This window comes from Sander lucioperca, chromosome 5 (genome assembly GCF_008315115.2).
Source record: "Sander lucioperca isolate FBNREF2018 chromosome 5, SLUC_FBN_1.2, whole genome shotgun sequence".
Classification (NCBI taxonomy): Eukaryota; Metazoa; Chordata; class Actinopteri; order Perciformes; family Percidae; genus Sander; species Sander lucioperca.
Window position 1 is genome coordinate 42618093 of NC_050177.1, and position 24629 is coordinate 42642721.

Consider the following 24629-nt stretch of genomic DNA (forward strand, 5'->3'; position numbering starts at 1 on the left):
TACTGAAGCACACCTTTAATGTGACTCAGAGATTTGACTATGACAAATGTGCAAGCAAGCTTTGTGTAGCAAATTCATGTCAGGAATCAGTGTGAATACAAAATATTTTCATTCATGAAGGTAAATTCCTTTTCAGTCAGGATTTTTCCAATTGTGCACTTTCTGAGCCTAGGGTGTCTAAGAATCTCGATTGAATGGATCATGTGTATAAACATGGTGGCCAGCTGTGATGATGTCACTGATTAAAGGGCAGGTGTTGTGTGAAGTCTCGGTCATGGCTGTATTAAAACAGCGTTCCGAGGAAAGCTGTCAACCAGCAAACCGTAGCAAAACGGTGCACACCGTTTTGAGATTGAACGTGGCTTGAGAGGAAGTTATGACGTCATACGCGACCTTTGGGTGTGTAGTTTTTAACATATTTCACGACAAACTGGCTTTATTGACTTGCAAAGTTATCTTATAAATTTACAAATGTGTAATTCATGGCACAATTCAAGCGGTGGTCCACCAGAAGGGGAGGGACTTTGCCCCTCTATGACAGAGATCATGGCTTCCAGTGTGATTCAGCTCATGGCCACTTTTGATCTCACAGTAAAACAAATCGGGACAGCTACGAACACTGAAATGATAGAAGCACATCATGTGGTGTGTTGATGCAATAAAGGTTGTTTTAAAGGTATTTTCTCTGTAATAATTCTTTATAGGTGAGATCTGTTTTTACATGATTGACATCAAAGCAATAAATAGTGCAAAAAGGCCTATTGGAGGGGGGGTGGGGGGGTATTGAAAAACTTTCATTTCACTTAGTTGGTATCTGAATCACACAAAAACTTTTCATTTACATACTTTAAAGCTTTTAAAAATAGTCACTGTGCCACATTTTGATATTTACCACAAGTTTTACATACAGTAGTGTGTAATGAGGGTTGCTGTCATGCTACAAGTGAAAGGGCTTTTTTACAACAATTCTTGAAAGCTGTGGACCTGCAGGTCTGAGTTTAGAAGATGAGTCCTCAGTTCTTTACAATGCAGGCCTTTCGGTCCTCAAACTGCCAAACATCTGTGTGTGAAATGAAAAAGTAGACCGTGGGGGAGATGATCATCTCTTACTAACACAATTGAAACATTTGAAGCATCAAGGCAGCGAGCACTCCATGGGGTCTTGTGAGTCAGGCAGGAGGTGGCAGTTGAAGGGCCAGCTGAAGGATAAGAGATCCAGGGCTTGGCTGCATTGCTGCTCTGCAGAAGAGCAGACTGAGCGGCAGGGCTGGAGGATACCACCCTGAGGGCTGCACTGGGGCAGAAACATTCCACACAAAAGCCTCCGCAAGGGCTCGAAGCATGCCAGCTCCATCAGTACCTGGAAGACAAAACGGAGAAAAGAGGAGTGTGTGAGGTTGAATGTCTGGCTTGAAACAGCTGTATAGTTGTTAAAAAGCCGTCAGTTCATGCATTGTGTGTGTATACAGCAGCAACAAGTTGATAAGTCATGAAGATAGCTGTTACCCGGTACTGTCGCAAGAGTGTGGCAGCTTCTCTCTGATCAGCAATGGACAGCCAGATGTTTGGGAATGAGGTGAGGTTGTAGCTGAGGCCTTGACACATCTCTACCTCTATAAACTCACACGATGAAGCTGAGGGCATGGAGAAAATAAATCATTCCTACTGTTATTTTACATTTATTTAGTCTACTTCCTGCCTCTAATAGACAAAGGAAAGCATTTCTTTCCTTGCTTTTATTCTGATACGAGGTTTTTTAATTTAAGTGTGATTTCAACAGCAAAACTCTAGCTCTGAAAACGAAAACCACTATCTGTGACTCAGATCAGGGTCAGAGATAGTCTTGCATTGCCAGACATTTCCTCTACAGCGCTGCGGAGGAGGATAGATAACAGGGACTCACTGAAAGGAGGGTAGGTGGAGTTGCCACAGCCCTGCTCATCTGCTCCATCAGGGCAGTCGTTCCATCCATCACACAACCACTGCTGCTGAACACACTCTCCAGTACTGCAGGCAAATTGGCTGGGACCACATGTCCCTTTAAATCAAGACAAACACGCAAGAGAGGGTTTTAGAATGCAAAAAATGACAATGTGAAGAGAAAAGGAAGAAAGTACAGTAAAAAACACTGTTAAACTCCTTTTAAAGGCACAAATTATTTCAATGTGTGCCTTTAAAAGGAGTTTAACACTGTCAGGTATGAACTGCCAATTTTTGAAGAGTAAATGTAGGTCATATAGAAAGAAGGAAGCAGAAAGTGTCAAAAAGAGGTAAGATTTGAAGGAAGGTGGAAGGAAAGGCATTTAAGGGGGAAGGAAAGGAACAAAGGAAAGGCAAAAATATGGACAGAAAGAATGATGGGGGGAGGGAAATAATACACTTTGGTGAAATATGAATTTGCTTTCTAACAGCAATAACTCACTGCCTAGGACAGACACAGCCTTGTATGTTGCGTTGAAGCCGCTGTCAGCCACTCCCTCATCAGCCACAAACATAACAGTCATGTGGGTACCGGAGGAGGTCAGGTCTGGAGGGAAGTTCGTACCACAAAACCTAAGACAAAGGAAACAAAAGCTGCTTCAAAACACTGTGGTTATATAACTCACATAAAGGAGGACACATATTTGCCCTTATTTACCCGCAACACAGGATTTTAACAACAAGAAAATGACAATTAAAGCAACAGTAACTGTCCAGGTGGCTGAAAACAAAGATAAGGCTGTGGTGGGTCTAACCTTCCCAGCACCCTTCCAGCTCCAGTATTGACGCTGTCGTGCACCTCCACATAGTCAAACTCACAGACATCTTGAGTCTCCAGGCTGAAGTTACTGAAGCTCAGTGTGATGACGTGACCCTCCTCAACAGATATATACCATATGCACAACTGATGAGAAACAGAAGAACACCAGATTAAACGTAAAACACAAGCTTCACTGCCCTGTAATAGCCAGTTTGGAGTATATGTTTGACAGTCCAAAGTGGTTAAGATTGTACCTGCTGGTGGGGATAAGGCCTGGGGTGGTTTGGACTTGACAGGTAACCATACGGCCCCGTTTTCTGCCCACCACAGTCTGTAAAACAAACCGAGTGGAAACAATGTCCATATGTCCTTTTCAAGTGTGTTTAACTTGTGTTTCTGTTTTTAACTTTATTTGCATGCTCTCAACCTTTGTGTTTATGGCTGCAGTTTGCCTCGTCTGTTAGGTCATGGCAGTTTGGATGACCGTCACACACAGACACAGGCAGCAGACAGCGACCACTGTCGCACAAAAACTCTTCTCTGGAGCAGCTCTCTAAGAAGACACACAGACAGTAGACACATGCACATAAATGCAAATGGGGATGAGTAAAAGAGAGATGCACACACATACACACACACTACTGACTGTGTCCAGGCCGAATGGCCCTGTACTGTGCACTGAAGCCGCTGCCTGCGATGCTGCCATCAGAACGTAAGGTGACCCACACTGTGCTGCTGTTTGTGTTGACCGTCGGTGGTGCTACATTTCCACAGAACCTGCAGGAGAGAAGAATAGACCTTTTAATAATCTTAACCTTTCAATTGAATAATCTCTGTTTTTTTCTCCATATTCCAGCTTTGGAGTTGCTACGCGAGTCTGAACGTTGCACTGTAAAAGGATTTGTGAGCCAGTTATGTAACATTTTTAGAATTTCACGAATCGTGTTAGGACACTTTCCGAGAATGCAAGTAAGCAAAAAGGTCAAAGTTTCCACATGTACTGAAATCTTTCCAAGAATCTTTCAGTAACTAGAAGCACTCTCCTGTTATGCACAGACCTTTAGTGCCATCTACCAACAATTTAAGGTAATGAGATAATATAATGTCTCTTTAGGGACAACATGTATGGAAATCCATGTATGGAAGAGACAAGCACATGTTAATTTGAGTTTTGAATTTTAGTGATTTTCATACACTCAAATGTGTATTGACCAGAACACACATCCATACTTTGCCTCTCCTTCAATAGTTAAGTCCTGAAAACACTTGGGTGAGATTGTAGAAACTTGGGTGAGATAGTTTTTGTTCTTCCTCTCCAGAGTGACACTAAGTGCAATGGAAAAATCTTCAAGCAACCAAAAATGTGGAGTGCAAAGTGCAAGGTCTTTTTACAACAGAAGTATACGCTTTTAGAAGAGAGGCCTAGGCATTATACTACATCTGACGAGAAACTGCGCTGTTGTGTTCGGAATGGAAACTGACAGATGCCCTGAGAGGATTTGACCAACCTGGTGACCACAGAGCTCTGTTCTATCTGCTCCTGCACCTCGAGCCAGTCAAACAGACAGGGAGATGGCCCCTCTACAGTCAGAGAGGAAATGTGGATCTGGACCAAGTGGGGGGGTGGGACTCGGATCACCCAAACACACAACAAGTTGGGGGGATAGGAGCCAGGATGATTTGGAGAACTGAAACTGCCCTCTGAGTCAGTCAACACCCCTCCACAACCTGAGAGACAGAAGAAATACATTATTTCAGTAGCACAAAAAGGGAAAGGGCTTCTAAATTAGATAAAGAAAAGATACATTGTATTGTGTGAGGACGGACATGAAATTGACCATGCACATTTTGGATATTGAATTACAACAGGCCTATGAACAGCCATTTAGCTTGAATCTCTTACGTGTTTCAGATGGTGGGATCCTAGTGGGCTGTGGTGCAGATGTACTTTCCTGTTGACTTCTGTTGGCAGAGTTTGTGGGTAGAGTATGGGACCCTCCATCTCCTGCATTCAGCCGGTCTGGAGGGCTGGTGGACAGCAACTGATCCTCCACAGCCTGGCCCTTTATCTCTAAATCAGGGACAAAAACACAGCATGGAAGCAACATGACACATGACAGGGAGACTAATCAGAGAAGAAGCTCTAGAAATAAAATGAATAAAAAAAAGCAAATAGATGCATTTCTGAGGATTTAATTTATTGAAATGTTAAGAATAACTAATGAAGTACTGTAAATGATTACTGTTGCATACATGTAAATATATGAGATTAGAGGTATACTGAGATTAGAGTATTTCTTCCCACAAGTACCTATCTAGTAAAAGTACTAACGGGCAGTATTGGTAAAATCATGGTACTTTATGTTTTCATTTTGCATGAAAGCACAGATAGGAACAGCTATTAGTATGCATTCGGAATTTATAAAACCAATCAATCTGTAACGAGCCCTTTAAATCAGTTTCAGGTATTTCTTTTTCATTGTGATGACTGATCTGAGGCGCAGCAGTGACTCACGTGTGAGGATGAGGGCCAGCGCCAGTCCGAGGGCTGTTAACAGGAGCAGGGCAGCAACAGAAACCACCACCACCCCCCAGCTACAACCCGGGCCCCGCAGACCCAAGCGTAGACCTGAATAAGAGTATACATATACATAAACATGTGGGGTATGTGACAAAGGAGGTCTTGGTTTTTACCAAAAGTCATGATTTTAACTTTATGTTTTGTTTTTTTTGCATGTTATACTCCTTAATAATAATATTAATATTAAAGGGGAATCACAGGTAATAATAGCATAGACTGACATTCTCCAAAGCTGAGAAAAAACTTGCCAACATGTCAGCTATGCTCCTCTCTCACAGTTTACAATTAATCAAAATGAAAGCTAAAAATAAGCTACTGGACTTTGCCTGTCTTTGCAACCAGACAAACACTGCAGTCATTGTGTAATTTATTTGATCATGTTTTCATTTTTGTTAACCAAAATGTTTACTTCCATAAAGGTATGGTACTGTTTTCAGTTGAAGGGTGATCTTTATTGCCCTTCCATAAAGTTGTTGTGGACTGGTGAGATACAGATTGAAAAAATAATTATCAAAATCAAAGTAGCAGAAGCCGAGATACTTTCAGTACTTGGTGACGGATCAAACACCAAAACACAGGACTCTATATTTCCCATAATGCAACTTGGTAGTGTCTTTAGACTCTCCCTGCCTGCTAAACACCCTTTGACCTCCAGTTTCAAATACAGGCTTTCTTTTATACAGTTAGTATATAGTATACAATCCCAAGCTGAGATAACCATGATGAAATCACAATGTCATCTTAATTTCTGTTTTCAAGAAACTTCTTCCAGAGCCACAGGAGACACGGACAACTGTTACCACAGACATACCATGACCAGTGAACGGATCTTTGACTTTTACAATTGGTGGATTGCCCCTTTAATCCTTGGTTACAGTGAACCATAGCAACCATGTTTTACGCACACACTTCTACAAGAGAATTGGACTTAAAGGTGGACTTTAGGTGATGCAATAATGTTACTAATCCAATACAAATACACAGTCTAATACAGTTCAAGTTTAGTCACAGAAAGCAGCAAGCTGATTGGCTGACTCACTAGCTGGTGGTTTTATTGGTTCAGGGGTGGACGAGGATGTCCTGAATCCCTCCACCCTCTCCTCCCGCTCTCCCTCCAGCTCAAAGGCAGGGTTGCAGAACACATTCTGTGGAAAGCAGGACAGAAAGGAATGGAAATTAAACTATCAATTAAAAAAAATCACACAGTTACAGACAAAAGATTTGTACAAGTGATAATTTAAAAGCAAAACGAATAATATATACTCTTACTTTTTCAAATAAAAATACATTTTCAAATTCATAATATTAGCAATGAAACACACTCATTTAAAAACATGCTTAAGGGTTTTGCTGCTACAGCTTTACATGGTCTGGTATGACCAGTAGCTTATGGTTGCTGCTGTTAGCTAATGTTAGCTAACTTTAGCCAGACATTGCAATGGACATTAGTCCATTTGCTAACTCTTTTTCCTGTTTATGGTCCCATTCCACTCGCTCTCAGTCAGGTCACCTAATGATGGCTTCTAGCAGAAACAAGTTGTAAACACAATATTGACATATCATCTCTATCTCTATATTTATATCTCTTTTTTAATTGAAATAGCAAAGTTGTTAGGGAGCAACAGTGTCATTCATTTGGAGTTATGTGTTTGGCCAACTGGCGAGTATAAGTTCAATGTTCGCTGTCTTTTAGCTCTGTTTTTGGTCTCTACCAACTGCTGGGGGAACTATCACTGGATTTCTGGACAGGACGGGGATGAAAAATGTCCCTCTGAGATGTAATTGACTAGAAGTATAAAGTATCATAACATAGACATACTCAAACAAAGTACAAGTACCTCGAATTTGTACTGTACAGTACTTGAGTAAATGTACTTAGTTACATTCCACCACTGCCCATACAGTACTGTTACATTTACACTGATAATGCATAAATGAGACAAATGTTTGTTTCCAGCCTAAAAATATCTCCTGGTCCAAATCACACAGCTAAAAAGCAGGACTGTACAATGCAAGCAAATGACTGTGGACTGTACATGAATAGAAATGGCATAGCAGGGTTACAGGTTCACAAGGCTTGAAATTAAGTATTAACATATTTTGTAAAGAAAATAAAACACCACCCAGTCAAAATAAAGCCAGCAATTCCGAAAAGAACAGTCAGTTTCTTTGATGATCACAATGGACCATAAATAGGTTCTAGTTTGCAATGCATGTGCTGACCAATCTCCTGCTAAATGTCTAAATAACTCTGACAATTTCCCACATCGCAAGGCCATCATTAACCACCATCATCCATTTCATCATCCTCACTCACCTTATAGATATCTGAAGAGTCTGAGTACACTGCAACTTGGCTGAGGTCAGACATCTTTAGTCCTCTGTCACTCTTTCAGTGCTCCTCTTAAAGAGCCAGATGTTGTGATAAATACATCAGTGGTGACATCGTGAAGAGAGACGTTTCTACGCTAGGGAGTGCTAAGATGTTTTCCTTAATTTTCTCAACATTGTTCACTTATTGTTCCTACAATAAACACTGAGCTCACAGCCTTCAATCCTCCAATACAGCAGAAACCTTTGTTGGACATCCATCAATGTAATCCATATAAAAAGTAAAGAATAACGAAACATAAATCAATTTTCAAACTCCATTTTTAAAAAAATATCCATGTTTGCTGCTATTCTTCTTCTGTTTTAGCAGCATCAACCTGTATTTCTCTTGTTTGTTGATGGTGTGTGAGTGGTTACAAAAGAGTTTCAGAAACTCCTTCTCAGTGGTGAACAAAGCCGAGTCAGCTGAGAGGACTGAGCCCCTCGCAGGAGGAGGGAGGACAGGGAAGGGGAGAAGGGTTGAGGGTGGAGGTGGGGGTCCATGTTAAATCTCTATAATCCCCATAATGATCTTTTAAGATCCTAAAATGTTTTATTCACACGCACGCTTGCATGCCCCAACCTGAGTATGAAGGTGCACCAACACACAAATACACGTGAGCACTACACACACTTCTTAGGCATCAAAACAACAACAGTGTTAGGGTTCAGTTAGGTTTGGGAATGGGGAATAATAGCGAAAGGTGCTAAAGAGATTGTAAGATTTGAAATTGCATTAGTTTCCCAAAGCTGGCTCATGGCATTGCAGTTGAGTGTCCTAATATATTTTAATGTATAAGCTTTGGAGCAGCTTTGAGACCACTCTTGGCATTGAGTTAAAAAGTAATGTAAAAATGGCACCACTAGACTTCACAGAATCCTAAAACAAGAGACACAGATAAAACTAATGCAACCAAAAAACGAAAGTAACAGCTCAAATCTGTGTTCTGCCCTAAATTACTCAATCCCTGCTTTCCTGTTTGGTGCGGCTGTGTTAATGGGTAATCAGTCATCAAATAAAGCAGTTGACTGCAGGTTGATACAGACACTCTCGCTTTGTTTTCTGTCACTCAAAGACACATATACCACTGATACAGACTCTGGTCATGTATGTCAAGCCCATACTATGGCTCCTACTCTTCTCCTCTGTCCAGGAGGGTGAGCATTACAATTTTACTGTACTTTTGAGTATGATTATATCAAATTTATATGAATTGAAACCATATGGCTTTGTTGGCACATGTGTATGTGTACCCTTTTTGCTTGCGCGTGCATGCTTATCACCAACACTTTTACTGTTTGTGTTCCAGTGTCTCTGCAGGACTATAATTATGAAGATGAAATATACGAGGACCCACAGCCTCTGAACTGCTCAACCACAGAGAGCATCAAAGGTGGACATGTCACCTACTCACAGGTAATATAAACAATAAAGTGAGCTGAAATTATTAGTTGATTATATTAAAATATGATTATTTGTAATCATTAATAAACAATTAGGCGTACAACATGAAATGTAATCACAGACAATTTTGATGATTGATTATTTTTCTAAAAACACCAAACGTTCTGTTTCAGCTTCTCTAAAATGAGGGTCTGCTGCTCTGCTCTCTTTCATCATTTTAAATGTAATATCTTCTTGGTTTTTGGATTGTTGGTCAGACAAAACAAACATTTAAAGACGTTACCTTTTTGGACTTTTTTTGGGTGTTTTTTGCAATGGGTATCTATCTAAAACCACACAATAATGTAATGATCGGGATAGTTGTCAGATTAATGCACAATGAAAATAATCGTTAGTTGCAGCTTTATTGTAAAAGTTAATATACCTTTTAATTGACTTCACTCAGGATGAGTCGAAATATATGAGTGTGTATTCAAATTTACTTTAGCTCTGCTGCACTGATGTAGTTCATGTATAATAATACAATGTCATTCTAACAGGCTATAAAAGAAATGTAAAACACTGCAAAACAGAGGGTACAAGGTATTCAACCAGCAAGGAGTACAGAAAATAGGCAAAATGGAGGATGGTAAAAAAGAATGTGGCATGTAGCTCGATGGTGTTTTTTGCCTCCAACGGCGCCTTCCAGGCAGCTAACCCTAAACATTCCACAACCATTGCCGCGCTGCCTGGGAGGAGACGTTGGGCGCAAAAAACACCAAAAACCGTGGCATGTAAGAAACAATGACAAAACAATCAAGTAAAAAATATATAATTTTGTATAAATCATAGATGCAGGTCAAAGTGGCTTAGGGGGGTTATTTTCCGATCATGATAAAAAGGAACTACGTCTTGAAAGTGAAACAAATCAAGCATCTCTTTACTGGAAAGCTTCATGTTACTAAATGCAGCTCCAGGAGTGACCACGTGTTTCCTGTACAGGGAGGGCTGGAGGGCAGCGTGCTGACCTATCATTGCAGTCTGGGCCGATACCCTTACCCAGTCAGCCACAGGCTCTGCAGTGCTGATGGGGAGTGGTCGCCCATGAGATCAACCATTGGCAGACTGATGTCACGGGCCACATGCAAAGGTAATGGTTTGGATGATGATGCATTCAATGTCACATGTACACCAAAGCACTCTTGGCTATCCTGCATCCTCTTTTCCACCTCTCTCCTGCTCCCAGATGTGTTGTGTCCGGCTCAGCTCCAACTGGATCATGGTGACTTCTGGCCCAGGGACCAGTGGTCCCGTGTTGGGACAACGCAGAGCTTCTCCTGCCAGGAAGGGTTCACCCTGTATGGGTCCGCCCAGAGGAACTGCACCTTCTCTGGGGAGTGGACAGGAACCACTCCTGTCTGTGACAACCATGGTAAGGACAGACAACATTAAAACCTTGCTCATGATAAAGCATACATCATGTGTATGATCACATTATGTACAATACATGACTGTGTTTCCCCTTTTATATCATTGCAATAGAGAATAACTGAGAATATCCACTTACATGAGGCCCTGAGCCCAGTTCAGCAGGTGTATTAGAGCCTATGGTACAGTAAGCAGCATGCACTGACTAAGCCCATACTTACTGAGGTTTACATTGTAAAGAAGCTTTGGATGAAAACATATAAATGATCCCTGCAAATAGATTTTATACAGCAGTTTACTGTGGTTACTCTGACACAAAACAGGTCACTGACCAAATGTTGCATTTACTCTTCTTAACTTTGTAATTCAATGTTTTAAGACATTAAGTCATGTGTTTTTGATTAAAATTCAATACATTAAATGTCTTTGTGCAACATTTCAAAGTATTACATAATCATCTTTCGCAAATCAAGTTATATTCTGGACAAACACCTATATCCTTTTTAAGAATGGTTATAACCTTGAAAATGAACTATCGTTGCATATTTTGTCTACTGTTGCCCCTCTGCAGCTGACGACTGTAGTGACCCAGGGATCCCACCCGGGGCCCTGAGGACAGCGGGCCGGTTTCACACAAGAGAGGAGGTGATATACCGGTGTCAGGTTGGTCTGGATCTTCTTGGGTCGGCTAAAAGGGTTTGCCTGGAGAGCAGGGAGTGGAGCGGTTCAACACCACGGTGCCAAGGTGCAGAGTAGCATTTTTTAAACATACCATAAGTGCACAGTTAAAGTAAAACAACAGAGGATTCTTTTTTTTTTTTTTTTTTAACAAAGAAGACCTATAGCAATTGGGCATCAAATCAGTGCCAGAACAGCACATGGTGAAATATTATTTTACATACATCCATGATATCTTTGTCCTTTACTGCAGGCCCAAATACCTTTGACTCCCCCAACGTTGTGGCAGAAGCCATGGCTGGGTCACTTGCAGGAGTCATGGATGTACTCTCACCAGAATCCAAAAAGAAAGGTAGACATAACTTATATCTTCCTTCAACATATTCAAGAATTTGGCAGGGCATAAACAACATTACATTTCAGGTGCATATACTTAAGGAGCAACTTGCTGAATTTAACTGCAATTAAAAGAAAGTACTTGACAATGTGTCTCTTGACAATTGTGTGTGTGTGTGTGTGTGTGTGTGTGTGTGTGTGTGTGTGTGTGTGTGTGTAAGTTGGAGAGGTGTCCTATGCAAGAACGGTGCGTGTGGCTGAAGGCAGTCGTATGAATGTCTACATTTTACTGGACACATCAGGAAGCATCACAAAGAAGGACTTTGAATTATCCAGAAGTGCCACCATTGCTCTCATCAGAAAGGTCTGTGCCAAATGAGCTTACTTGATTCAACATTGGTGTACTAGTTTGTCTGTCGTCTTGTCTCAGTGGGTTAAAAAAACCATACACTTATTCTTCATTTTCCTTCTAGTTGGACAGCTACGAGGTACAGCTCAAGTTTCATGTGGTGTCATTTGCCACCGAGGCTAAAGACATTGTTGACATCAGAGACTCGGATATAAGTGGTAGCATCGAGGACGTCATATGGAATCTGGAGGAGTTTGACTACAATAGTAGGGCTGGGCTTGTTATCACAGTATTCTTTGATGTATTGACCATATCTTTTTAATTCATCTGGTGTGATATTATCAAGTACAGTACGTTATAACCACGATGCATTAATGTGTTTAATAGTTAATACAATTATTTATCAATTTACTTTTTCAATTGTCTCATATTTTGCATCTGTTCATCTGCAGGCCATGGGCGTAAAACGGGCACCAACCTCCACGCTGCCCTGCACCGTGTCAGTGAGGTGATCAGCTTCTTGAAGCAAAACAGCGCCAAGAACCATTTTAATGAGACTCAGAACATCATCATCATAGAAACAGATGGTAAAAAACACCCCACAGGAAATATCTCACAAACTCATGCTGAAAAAGCATGAGTTTGCTCATAAAATTATTTACAACTCATTAGAGGTCTTTTTTAAAAAAAAAAGGAACATAAGGAGATTATCCTCAGGGTAAACTGTAGGAGTTCATTCCCTTTTTATGTCTTTCTGCCTGCAGGTTACTCCAACACAGGCAACATGCCTCAGATTGCTCTGGCCCATATCCGGAATCTGCTGGGCTACCACAACACATCCCGCGATCACACAGACGAAACAATGCTGGGTATCAAGAAAAAAAAAAGAAAAGATTTGATTAAATGTTTTAATGCACAGTATATATTGCGGACACCGTGTAATTACTTCCACTGATTGCAATCATAAATCAGACATGCAATGCAAAGCTTGTTTAGTGTGTTTAATGTGTGTATAAATGGTTACCTATGCATGTATACAGTATAACTTATTTCATCTGTGTGATTTCAGATGTCTATGTATTTGGTATTGGGAAAGAAGTGAAGAAAGATCAGTTGAACTCTTTAGCCTCACAAAAACGTGGTGAGAAGCACATCTTCGTTTTGGAAAACTTTGAAAAACTGGGAGAGGTGTTCAACAGCATCATTAGTAAGTAGATCACTCTCAATTCTAGGACATAAGTGTGTGCTTTCTGATTTCAACTGCCAATATGCCAGCAGAAAATAGAATTTTGAGAATACAAAAGACTTGAACCTGTGTGTTTTTTGTTTTTTAGAATGACAGCCAAAACATTTTTTTTTTTTCAAATGAACCTGAAAGTACAAACATGTGAACATTTCACGCTGGATTTAAAAGTTAAGAAAGCAATTTTGCATATTAAAAGTTCATAAGTATAACCATCAAAATGCTTCATAATACAGGTGACAAGGGTGTGACGATGTGTGGGATAGCTCAGGAAATAGTGATGGATAATTCAGCCTACACGAGACCCTGGCACGTCACTCTGAAACCGGCCACAGCGGCCACAAAGGTCAGTCACTACAATCATAATGGAGATTCTTTTTTTCATCTGTTTGATATTTTAGACTGGATTTACACACATTAACACTTTCCTCTCCTATAGGCTACGCCGTGTGTTGGATCCATTGTGAGCCAGAACTGGGTGCTGACAGCTGCTCACTGCTTTGCCAGAGCGAGCACAGAAGTCCCTCAGCAGGTGGTGATAGGTCACGGTCAGTGTCAGTACCGGAAAATGTTTTGGACTTTAAACCTGGGGTAGGCAGTTATCTGGAAAAGGCAAAAAAAACATGCCACAATTAAAAAAATACAGCTCTCCTCCTACAGCTCTTCCCTTGCTGTCTTAAGCCCCTCCCACCAGACGAGCGAGGGCATATCCACGCGCTTTATACAGTAACCTGTATGAGTATATGGGTACATGAGTACACAAGGACAGCCATGCACATCTGCATTTGTAGAACAACTAATAAGAACGCCATCTTTTTGAAATTACGTAATTGGCCGAAGTCTCCTGTCACGGGCTAGATTTTCTAAAGCCTGAAAACAGAGCCAAGAGGAGGTGCAGAAGCCTTTGTTCTCTCAGACCACTTGAATTAGAATGTGCTGAAGGTTATTAAGGCTTTTTTTTTTGCGCAATGATACACACATAAGTTATTCTTTTAGGAATCAAGGCATTAACAAAGCAAAAAATAGTAGTGCCTTCCTCACCTCACTTAGTTATCTACTATATTGTAGCAAACATCAGGTCTAGATTAGTGCTTTCGATTAACCATCTTCTTTGGTTCCCAGGTGAGGGCTCGGTGGTTCCCAAGAGGGTAATCATGCACCCAAAGTACAACATCAGGGCATTCAAAAACAGAAATGTATCAGAGTTCTATGACTACGATGTAGCTCTGGTAAAGGTGAACAAGAGTATCCCACTCTCCTGGAAAGCCAGGTAAGTAGAAAATATGCCATCAGGGTTGCATCTAACCAAAGAGCTAAACTCAAAGGCACTGATTTTAAAGCCTAAAAAAACATTTTTGTCTTGAAAAGGTTGGGTTTTTATTTCCAGCCTTTGTGTAGCTTAGAAAAGGGATAACACTTTTTTATATAAATGCTAACATAAATGTTCTTGAACATCAGTGTTGAGTGTGTGTATACTGTATGTCGTACAACAGACCTATCTGCTTGCCATGTACTGTACCAGCCAGCCGAGCCATGAAAAGAGTCAACTCCACCTGTCAGCAGCACAGTATGGGACCTTTTGACCTTTACACTCTGCAAAAGCATTATTAAGAGGATGCAAGGACTATTTGAAAATGTTCCCAGTTAACATAGTGTTAATAATATATTACAAAATAGAATTCAGACTAAAACATCCTGAATAAATTCTCATGTATCCTCAGTAAACTGTATGTGTTTACAGGGGATGAACTACTACCGCACCAGGAGACTCCTGCCTTTTTCATCCATAAGAACTCTCAAAGCAAACAAACACATATTAACTTACAGAGTCAGGTGAGTGAGGGCTGATGGGATCTACAGACTGCGGGCTTCATTCATGCTGACACTCAATAACATGGAGTAAATAGGTGTATTTGTTATAAGAGTGTTGCACTGTAACTAATTTGCTGTCTGCAGAGGCCTAGCTGTGTGGAGAAGGCCAGGCAAACATTCAAAGAGCCCACCAATGTAACTTTGGATGAGTATGTACCTGACAGATTCCTCTGTTCTGGGGGATCCTCAGCACACAAATACGCAATCAGCTGTAAAGGTCTGGACTCTGCACTTACTGTATCATAGCCAACACAGTTTGAATAACATGGGATTCACATTAATTAATGTTGTCTTTTTGTTTAGGTGACTCTGGTGGATCCTTGTTTCTGCAAAAAAGAAAGCGCTTCTTTCAGGTGAGTTTCTCACTTAAAAGAAAAAGCTTCATTACACACGCTGCAATCAGCATCATGTGGACATTTCTCCCGCTTTCATCTCCAGGTGGGAGTCGTGAGCTGGGGCACCACGGACATATGTAACCCAGTCAACCCAGCACTGAGAAAATACAGCAGCGACAAGCCGCCTCCTGATGCTCGAGACTTTCACATCGACCTGTTCAAGATACTGCCGTGGCTTAAAGAGCATCTGGGTGAGGAGATCCAGTTCCTGTCTGAGATCGACTGACAACATCCATAATCAATCAGCCGAGAACTGCTTAGGTTAAGCCACAATAACTTAATGCAGAACGCAATAGAGGAAATGTGGGAATAATCATAGCCAATCATACACAGTAATGTAATGTAAAGTGTTTTCTAAAGCTTTATTGTCAAATGTATACTGTTGATTTTTATAGCTGTGGTGCAGTAAACACCCTTGTAAAGGAAGATGTTTTATCATACACAACATAAAAATAAAGTAATTCTTCTTGTTCTCACACTGTATTCTTTCTAAACTCAACATGTGCAACATGCATGATGCATTACATTCATATGGATACTTTGAGTTATTTGATAAAACACCTCTTTTAATGCAAGTCTAGTTAACAACACTTGTTGTAGTTAGAGGCCATTAGCCATACAGTATGCATATAAGCTAGGACATAAAAGCACTGCACAGATGTCAGTGGGTAGCCCAGACAGTCCATCAGCTGGAACAGAAAAACATCAGTGTCTACTGACTAACTTAGTGTGTTTTTCTATGACTGTTGCTTGTTGGTTGGATCTCACACCTCATCTGCTTCACTGGCTGTCATCTGTATTTTTTTTTTTCGTGTCAGTGAGAATGTGAAAGTCAAAGGTGTTATGAAGCCAGCTGTCCTATCAGCCCTCAGAAAACTGCCGGTACAGGGTTTCTGATTGGCTGTCTTTAAAGTTCGGCACAAAGTGGATCTGGAGGATCTCGGAGAATCCCTCAGGAAGAGCAGGAGCCACAAAGTGTTTCCTGTCCAGAGAGAGAGAGAGACAGATTACAGTGGTCAGTAACAAAGCTATAAGTAATAAGTGCTTTTATTACCAGTATTCAAAACACACTGTGTCAGACTTTCATTTAAACATAGTGACAAGTAACAAGGACAAAACAAAAGCTTCTGAAAATGTATTAAAATAGAAAACTAAAGCACATTAGTGGCGTGCATTTAGTTTGGGCTTTATGGCACAAAAACGTGTTTCATAACTGTTAAGAGTGTGAGAAGAAAGGCCAGTATCACTAACTTGTAGCTGTGGAAAATCATGTCATTGACCTTGGCGTGTTTGCTGTCTGATGGAGCCATCTCACGGAACTGGGAACAACAATAATGCATTAAAAAAACACTTGCCAACACCAGCCAGGATAAACCAAACCAAAGGGTGAAGACTGACACTTTGGAGAGGAGAGTCATACTTTGTTGTTGTGTTTGGCTTGCTCCAGAGAGGCTGAGAAGTGGAAACAGCGACACGGCACTCCGGCTGCCTTGGCTACATCCACATATCTGGAAAATACACACAGAACACTGGTTACACAAACAATGTATGTAAGTAAATAAATGCACATACAAGCAGCAGGCAGGAATATATTCATAGCACAAAATACAGCAACAGCAGCATATGATCAGTACCAACATTCTTAAAGGCCCAAACGTGTTTAGTTGTCAAAATCTGTGTTGATCGTTCACAAACTTGTCCTTTTTCATGAATATTTACCACCACCATCAATTCCAAGTATTCCTTTTGGCTTGAAATTTTACATTTGCATTCGCATGAACTGGGGTAGACGCTCCATATTCATGCGCCATCTTGAAATATGTTAGCCGGTAAGGGACATACAGGACATACTGCTCCGCCTTTCGCTGTCACATGATAAACCCACAGGTGCTGCTAATGCTGCTAATGGGTGTCATAGCTTCCCGGCCCCGGCAAGTTTGAAGAAGGAAACATAGAGGACCACACGTATTCAAAATCCAAATTTCAGGAACAGGAGTCTTCTTCTCCGCCCAGAAAAAGAAAAAGGATAGAGAAAAGAGCAAGAGACCGGCTTTTTGAAGCGTGAAGGCTACCGTAGCTGTAATACGTACTTTGAACTGCGTGGTGCGAGAGAGTTGATTGCGATATATGATCTCAACGCTAGATAGGAGAAATTCCCACACATTGGATCTTTAAATACAACCATTTAGTAAGATTCCTTTAGAAAAAGGCTAAAATGTTGGCAATGAAGGTAACATAGTTAACTTGCAATGTCACTGTGCAATATACTACTGTGTCTGAACCAGGTTAAAGGGTGTAGAGGAGATTAACATGGGCCAAAATATTCCAAAGGCAATGACATGCAATATTAAAAATTATAATTCCAAGCATTTGTTTTCTACAGGGTTAAAATCTTATAATATTTAATAATGTTAAAATGAGATTAAAGGTGCTCTAAGCGATGTTGTGTGATGTCACTTCTTGTTGACGTTCAAAGTATTGTCAAACAAAACGGAGGCCAGCTCACCCCTCCCTCCTTCTCATCCCGTCCCCTCTCCCTCCCTTCCGCGGACTAACCCCCCCAACCCCCATCCCCAAATCCTTCTTGTCGGTCATTGGCTGGAACACTGTTTGTTATGTTTGATGGTGCAGGTCATGGATGTATTAAGAAAACTGGATACAGTGTTCGGTGGGAAGCACCGTACGTTCCAATGAGAGTGCTCAAAAGCGCATTAAAGCAAACATGGAGCTCGGCTCTTCCGCATTGTTGGCCCATAACGCTGGTTGGCTCACGATGGGCATGCGCACTAGCAACAATTTATTTGTGCTGTCTAGCTAGCTACTAACTAGCGCTAGCTGCTAGCCTGCAGTTTCGTGAACAAAGCCCATCCATGGCTTTAGCTATCATCCACGTTACAAGCTTTACAGCATACGGCCCTCGGGTGTATCATAAGAGAGAACCAAGGCGATGTAATCACTATGTCTGTAGTAACGTTATGTAGCTAGGCATATAACTAGCTATGTATAGATCTTAATACAGCCATGCTAGCTACCCCTGATGTTAGCAACTAGCTAGCTAGCTGATAGCCCGCCAGTTTGGGAAACGCTAATGACGTTACATCCACGTAGCTAACAGGCTTTACAGCATAGCTACATACATCCCTCGGATGTATCATAACTTCATAAGATAATACTATGGACGTATTAATAGAACACATGGTGAATTACAACCATTAGCTATATCCATTATTACAGCTAGCTACATGAGCTAGGGAGAACAGTCATGTGAGCGGGCGGGCGCAGTCCCGCGGCTCTGCTCGCGTCCACTATGCACGATCATCATGCTAAATTTAATAATTCTGGATTCGCTTCTAGTGAATGTTAAAAATGTTAAAAATGTGACGTTTTAAACAAGGACCCTTTCAGTGTTCGGGCTGGTAAGTTGATAGACTAGAAACAAATTATCTGCTGAAATATAGACGTTTCTTTCGCCATGCAAAGTCTATGTGAAAAGTCTTTCTGGGCCATGGGGTGCAGTACCACCGTTATCCTGTCTACAGAGACCGTGTTTTTTTACAGTGTGTTCAGGGGACAGGCAGCTAACGGATAGTGAGATGTTTGCTGTATGTGACAAAAAATGTTGTAGCCTAAAAAAACGCGTGACATCACTTTTTTTTTTTTTTTCACTTCACCTTTAAGTCATTAAATCACTTACATCTGTTATCAAGTCTAAGTGTGTTTTGGCTAGTCACATTAACATGGAAACAGTTCAGCTATTTGTTTAACTATGACATTTTAACACAATGACATTTCTCTACACTAAAAAGGGTGTTGTGTTCTTTGCTATGAAATAAAGAATGCAGGGTTGTTTCTTGATTTACAACTTCTTTTACTATCTCTGCTTTTGCTGTATCTCTGTTTTCTGAGTTAGTGGCAGAGGAGAAAGCGATACATCCAGTAACTGAAATAAATACAGTTACTAGGTAACAAATCTGTGGTGCATGATAACTGCTTTTCTGATCAAGACATATAGTTATATCAATTACTGTCCCACTGTAATTGTAGTTACCAGGCAGAGTGGATTGATTCTGCTAACCTGCCACTGGCACATCGTAGCAGAAACTGATATCTGTGAACTAAAACAGTTTTCCAAAAAGAAAACAGCAATAGTGGAATATAGCAATACATTCTGTTGCTGGAGCCCATCAGCCCATTTAAACCGGCTGTTATACTGAGCTAATAATACTGCAAAGAGCTTGAATCCTTTTTGCCAGGATTTTTGTCAAAATTTGGTTTGGAGTTTCAGTTGTGCTTTACCGTTTGCGAGACTCTGGGTCTGGGTTGGTGTTGTCCACGGCGACGCTGCGGCCTTCTTTCAGAGCACGCTCACAGGCCGACACACAGTTCTGCCATGAACCGAGTGTGTCCTGACGCGAAACAAAACATGAAGTCGGTCACATGTCACGGAAGACTTTAAGGAACGGGCCCAATAATATATGGATATCACAATGCTCATAATACATTCTTTAAAACAGTTAAAAGCGGGTGTATAAAATGTAAAAGCAGGGTAACAAACATCAAAGTAAACCAAAAACTCAACAGTTAAAATCTTATATAAATAAAACCAGATGTTTCGGATGAGAACTTGGGCAGAAATGGAGCGTTGTTGACTGTTCATTAAAATCCACTCACCCTGTTGACGTACACATAGCCTTTTGGAATGACGTGGGTGTGGAAGAATGTGGATTTACCAGCTGAGAAGAAAGGGTCAAGGGAACAAGATCAGATTGGTGCTGGTGGAAGGGGAGAACAGAAAAGGTGACACACTGTCCTTTTTCTCTTACATGCAGGGAAACCCACGGCAACAATGACTTCTGTCTTGCTGGAGGTGAGAGAGGCAGACGGTGGGTCGTACAGTCTTGCAGTGGAGTCAATCTTCCTCTAGAAGTTCCCATTAAGAAAAAAACATTAACAAAAATACAGACACAAACCAAACCCACAAATGTTTCTCATACACTGTAGGAAGAAAAAAAAAGTACACAGGAAATATGTTCATTGTACTCACAGGGTCAAAATTAGGCAGGCTGTAGGGGGCGCTCTTCCAGCCCAGGAAGTACTCCTCTGGGGTGTGGAACTGCAACCCAATGTTCAGAGCAAACTAGGAAAACAAGTGAGTCATACTTATTTACCTGACCTTTTCAATGACATTTAAGATGACACACACAAAACAAGTCAAGAAAGGAGGGGGAGAAGGAGGGAAGGGGGGGGGGGGGGGTAGCAGAAAGTAGTAAGAAAAAATTACAGAGAGCAAAAATCTTAGGTCTTACCAGTCGGTCACTGCAGGAGAAATCCTTCTTCTTCCTCCCTGGAGCCCAGTTCTCTGGACGACCTGCAGCGTCTGTGCACAAAGGTAAAGTCAGAAGCTCTGTGTGCATGTGCATGTGTGTGTGCTCCTGTACTTCTGTCATTCTGGGGATCAAATGTTCTCAACGCAATAGTAACAACTTGCAAAAGTCCTCCAAATGGGGTTATTTTTGTTGCATTTCTGCACTCTGCACATTCTAGATCATTTCTGGGCTCTGGGTTCGGTTTAGACCTAGGCATCCTATTGGGTTTATAGTTAGGTTTAGGTCTAGTATTAAGCATTGAGGATTATAACTGGTGGAGATTTCAGGTTGTTTGTTTGGGCCATGGTTAGGATATGGGATCTTTTTGGGGTTTAGGGAAATAGCATTGAATTAAATATTTGGTTTTCAAAAGGACACATGACAAACAACACACTTGTAAGCATGGGATGTTTATCACTTTGGCAACCCAACCCAACTTCACTCACCTCCGACATAAAAACTCTGTGTCTTGTCCACAGTCACGCCCTCATTTGCCTGAGCAGTAAACACATGCAAAGACACTCACAATTAAAAGTAGACTAGACGGTTTATTGTCAAACATGCAAAGGCATCAATGCTGTGAGGAGAGATTAAAGGGCGGCTCCTATGACTCATATTGATTAGTGTGCAGTGACCACACTTGGTTCTGCCTCAGTGCAAATACTGTGTATGAGGTGTGGTTCAAAAACAATATGTGTGTGTGTGTGTGTGTTTACCTTGTCACACAAGTGATTCCACATTCCCATCACTGGTTTCCTGTAGATACCAGGTCCGGTTGCTACAAACACCTGCAACGAAGGTAGGGATACAAAAAATCTGGGGGGGGTTTTGTACAATAATTAGGAGAAAAGTGAGAGTCTGGCCATTACATGACTAACCTGCACAGGCAGCTGCAGCGTGTTGAGGATGTCCTCCACTTTAGACTTGAAGACTTCTGGTCTCAGTTTGCCTTTAGCGATCCCCATCTGGTTGGTGAAGAACACCACCTGTTGGAAGAGAGCCAGGGTAGACTAGGAAATCCAGTGTCATATTTCACAGGCGTTCATTTTCTACTGTTGCATTTTGCTCCCCCTCACCTTGTATCCTTTCTTAAACAAGTTGGTCAGCCTGGGCTGAATTTCAGGATACAGAATCCTGTTAATTGAACACACAAACATAAATATTACGACAAACAATGACATGAGATAAACCCTTTGAAAGGTCATGTTCAGGGGTGTAGACATACTTCCAGTCATCTGGCGTGGTGGGAAAGACTTTCCCAGACTTGGTAGTGATGATGCAGCCATCTATGTCAAACCCAGCAATCTGGAGAACGACAAGAAGAGGAAATGTTCAGACATTTACACATTAGCTGCATGTTCTTACCAGAAATCATGTAAGGTGACTTTAGGAAACCCCTTTACAGCACTTTTGTGTTTATATGAAAAACTACGTTAACAAGAATAAGAAATGATATATATATATATATATATATATATATATATATATATATATATATATATATATATATATATATATATATATTATTAACACTCGTCAGAGGACCTGCCTTTTGAAGAAGCGCTTTTCACTGCTGTTTATCAGACTGTTGGTTTTATTTTGTCACTTCCTCTGACTGGAGACGATGCCAAACCAAACTCAACAACCAAAATTAAAGCTGCAAACAATTATTTCATTAATTTTTATTCATTTTATTAAAGGTAAGTTATTTTATATTTATTAATCTGTTGATTATTTTACTCAATTTATCATTTGGTATGTAAAATATCAAAAAGTAGTAAAACAGAAATGTCAGTTTTTGTATTTAAATGTCTTGTTTTTTCCAACCAGTCCAAAAGTCAAAGGTATTCAGTTAACAATAATATTAAACAGTGAAAAGCAGGACATGTTAATACTTAAAATGCTGGAATCAGTGACATCTTGTCATTTTTGCTTGAAAAATGACTTACCCACTTAATAGATTTTCTTTTGCTTAACTATTCAATGAATCGACTAATCGTTGATGGATCTGCTGTGGCAGAAATGCATCTGGGGAAAACGTGATGTCATTTCAGGTCCTCAAGGGTTGGGAGTCCTTTTTTACAATAACACTGACAACTGTACCTCTAAATATGTTTGCAATTACCATAATTATATTTCATTGTGAGGCCTAAATTTCATTTCAAATGATTACGTTGCAAAATCTAGTTGCCTACCACAATACTGTGTAATTCTCTGACCTCAGACACTGAAACAATAATAAAAAAATACATAAAGCTGTTCTATTGAAACAGTTCCCACCTTGTCACTCCCTTTGACACCAGCAGCAGTGTAAAGCATCAGGTTGCTGATCTGCTGCCAGCTGCTCTTTAGACAGCCCGTTGAAGAGGATGAAGATGATGAAGGCTGGGTGGTATTACTCCTCTGTGTTATAGACTTCTCTGCCAACTCCTGCAGCTGCTTGAGCCTTTCCTCTGCCATTTTTTCCTCCGCCTCCTCTTCCTCTTCCTCCATTTGTCTGTCGGTGGCCTCCTCGTCTCTTCGTTGGCGCTTCACCTCAGGGTTTTCACTCTCTGGGCTCAGCCGTCTTTTAGATGACTAGACAGAAAAATAAAAATACTCTATTATTTTTTTAGTTGTTTGACTTCAACGTCTCTTGATAAACATCATCACTAAATAGGTTCAAACACAATGTCCAAACAAATGTGATACCTTCATTGGAGATGTAGAAAAGAAATCCTTTATACTGCGCTTGGGTTCTGGACTCGACTGTGCCTCTTTTTCTTTCCCGTTTCTCCCTCCTTTCGTCTTATCTGTGGCTTTTTGTCCTTTCTGTGCAGTGCTGGAGGCGGATCCATTTGAGCTCAGGGAGTAGAGCAGTTTAAATGGGTGGCTCTGGTTAACTAGGAAGAGGGTGCCTCCATGGGTGAGTCTACCAGACTGGCTCCGGCCCAGCTTCTCACCATCCAGGAAACTGGGATTGGGACCCAGCTGTGGAAGAAAATAATGGATGGACAGTGGACTGTAGCCTTTATACATATACAGAGAGTTTATAGGATGTTAGATAACCAGTATGTGTCTAGGCAGTAAAGCTGTGCTGTTATCAGGTTTTCAGTGAACATGGGCACGTAAGGAGGCATGCTCTGGAATTAAAATGGCCGTCTAGTGTGTGCTGAGAATTTAAAGATAAATATAATTTCATTGTCGGTTCTGGCTCGGAGGATGCTTCCTAAACCGACTTGAGTTTAGAATGCCAACACAAAGAAAGCCAAAAGTGAGGGACATCCAGCGGAATCTTCTGCGGCACCGGAACAATCTCACAAATGAAACATTGTCGATATAGACTAGGTTTTCAGACATAATGACATAGCTAAAACATCAGCTATGTCACGTGTGGTGCCAAATATCAACTCTTTCTTGTGTTGTGTCTCGAGCATAAATAAAGGTTGAATGTTTGTCGGGTGTGTCCGGCAGTGGTGTTTTTCTAGCCTGACAGCTTCACAGAAAGACAAACTGAATTATAAACTGGGACGTGGGGCTTAAAAGTGTTTCTTTTTATACCTGAGTAACAACCACATCCTGGTCTGCAAAGCAAGCCACCACCTTCACTGTAAGAAACACAAGAAGGATTATTACCATCTCTCATACTCACGGACACATGCACACACATATTTGGATAGTCATTTAGAACTGAAACGATTACGCAATCTACAACATTTCTGATAATTATTTAATGGCTCAAGTCACTTTTTAAGCATCAATGCAAAATAAAGGAATTTGCATATTTAAGATTTGTCTTTCTGACATTTTACAGACCAGATGACTAATCAAGAAAAAAGTTGTCAGATTAATAAATAATGAAAATAATTGCAGCCCCATATACACAGTTACTGTGGCCTACAAAGACA

The 24629-nt window shown here is 40.8% G+C and overlaps 4 protein-coding genes across 5 annotated transcripts in view; 2 read left to right on the top strand and 2 right to left on the bottom strand.

Moving 5' to 3' along the window:
* Positions 1-14180, bottom strand: LOC116038933 (membrane frizzled-related protein). The gene is made up of 14 exons (XM_031283653.2): positions 14168-14180; positions 7639-7862; positions 6361-6466; positions 5256-5369; positions 4644-4811; positions 4249-4468; positions 3387-3517; positions 3168-3293; positions 2995-3071; positions 2736-2884; positions 2423-2553; positions 1904-2038; positions 1507-1634; positions 1-1360 (listed from the first exon to the last, which is right to left on the bottom strand). The coding sequence occupies exons 2-14, from the start codon at positions 7690-7692 to the stop codon at positions 1136-1138; spliced, it is 1764 nt and encodes a 587-aa protein (XP_031139513.1). The 5' UTR covers positions 7693-7862; positions 14168-14180; the 3' UTR covers positions 1-1135.
* si:ch1073-280e3.1 (complement C2) lies at positions 8689-15842 on the top strand. Its single transcript, XM_031283781.2, has 19 exons — positions 8689-8849; positions 9002-9108; positions 10078-10225; positions 10322-10507; positions 11075-11248; positions 11435-11533; positions 11739-11881; positions 11991-12132; positions 12319-12453; positions 12631-12735; positions 12936-13073; positions 13346-13455; positions 13549-13657; positions 14232-14379; positions 14603-14676; positions 14851-14942; positions 15066-15198; positions 15285-15334; positions 15420-15842. The coding sequence occupies exons 1-19, from the start codon at positions 8798-8800 to the stop codon at positions 15600-15602; spliced, it is 2328 nt and encodes a 775-aa protein (XP_031139641.1). The 5' UTR covers positions 8689-8797; the 3' UTR covers positions 15603-15842.
* LOC116039029 (polynucleotide kinase 3'-phosphatase) overlaps positions 15725-24629 on the bottom strand; it is a 10093-nt gene continuing 1188 nt past the window's right edge. For both annotated transcript variants that reach the window (XM_031283785.2, XM_031283784.2), the window contains 16 exons: positions 24283-24329; positions 23434-23712; positions 23023-23319; positions 21968-22047; positions 21819-21876; positions 21621-21728; positions 21459-21530; positions 21189-21237; positions 20683-20753; positions 20421-20513; positions 20200-20296; positions 20048-20109; positions 19673-19782; positions 16797-16884; positions 16628-16695; positions 15725-16358 (listed from right to left, as the gene is read on the bottom strand). In XM_031283785.2, coding sequence (XP_031139645.1) covers positions 16238-16358; positions 16628-16695; positions 16797-16884; positions 19673-19782; positions 20048-20109; positions 20200-20296; positions 20421-20513; positions 20683-20753; positions 21189-21237; positions 21459-21530; positions 21621-21728; positions 21819-21876; positions 21968-22047; positions 23023-23319; positions 23434-23712; positions 24283-24329 — 1700 coding nt within the window. In that variant the 3' untranslated portion in view covers positions 15725-16237. The remainder of the gene's footprint in view (positions 16359-16627; positions 16696-16796; positions 16885-19672; positions 19783-20047; positions 20110-20199; positions 20297-20420; positions 20514-20682; positions 20754-21188; positions 21238-21458; positions 21531-21620; positions 21729-21818; positions 21877-21967; positions 22048-23022; positions 23320-23433; positions 23713-24282; positions 24330-24629) is intronic.
* The window catches only part of LOC116039028 (TRPM8 channel-associated factor homolog), a 19637-nt gene continuing 15631 nt past the window's right edge, over positions 20624-24629 (top strand). The window contains exon 1 of the mRNA XM_036001082.1: positions 20624-20765. The gene's annotated coding sequence lies outside the window, so the exon portion shown is untranslated. The remainder of the gene's footprint in view (positions 20766-24629) is intronic.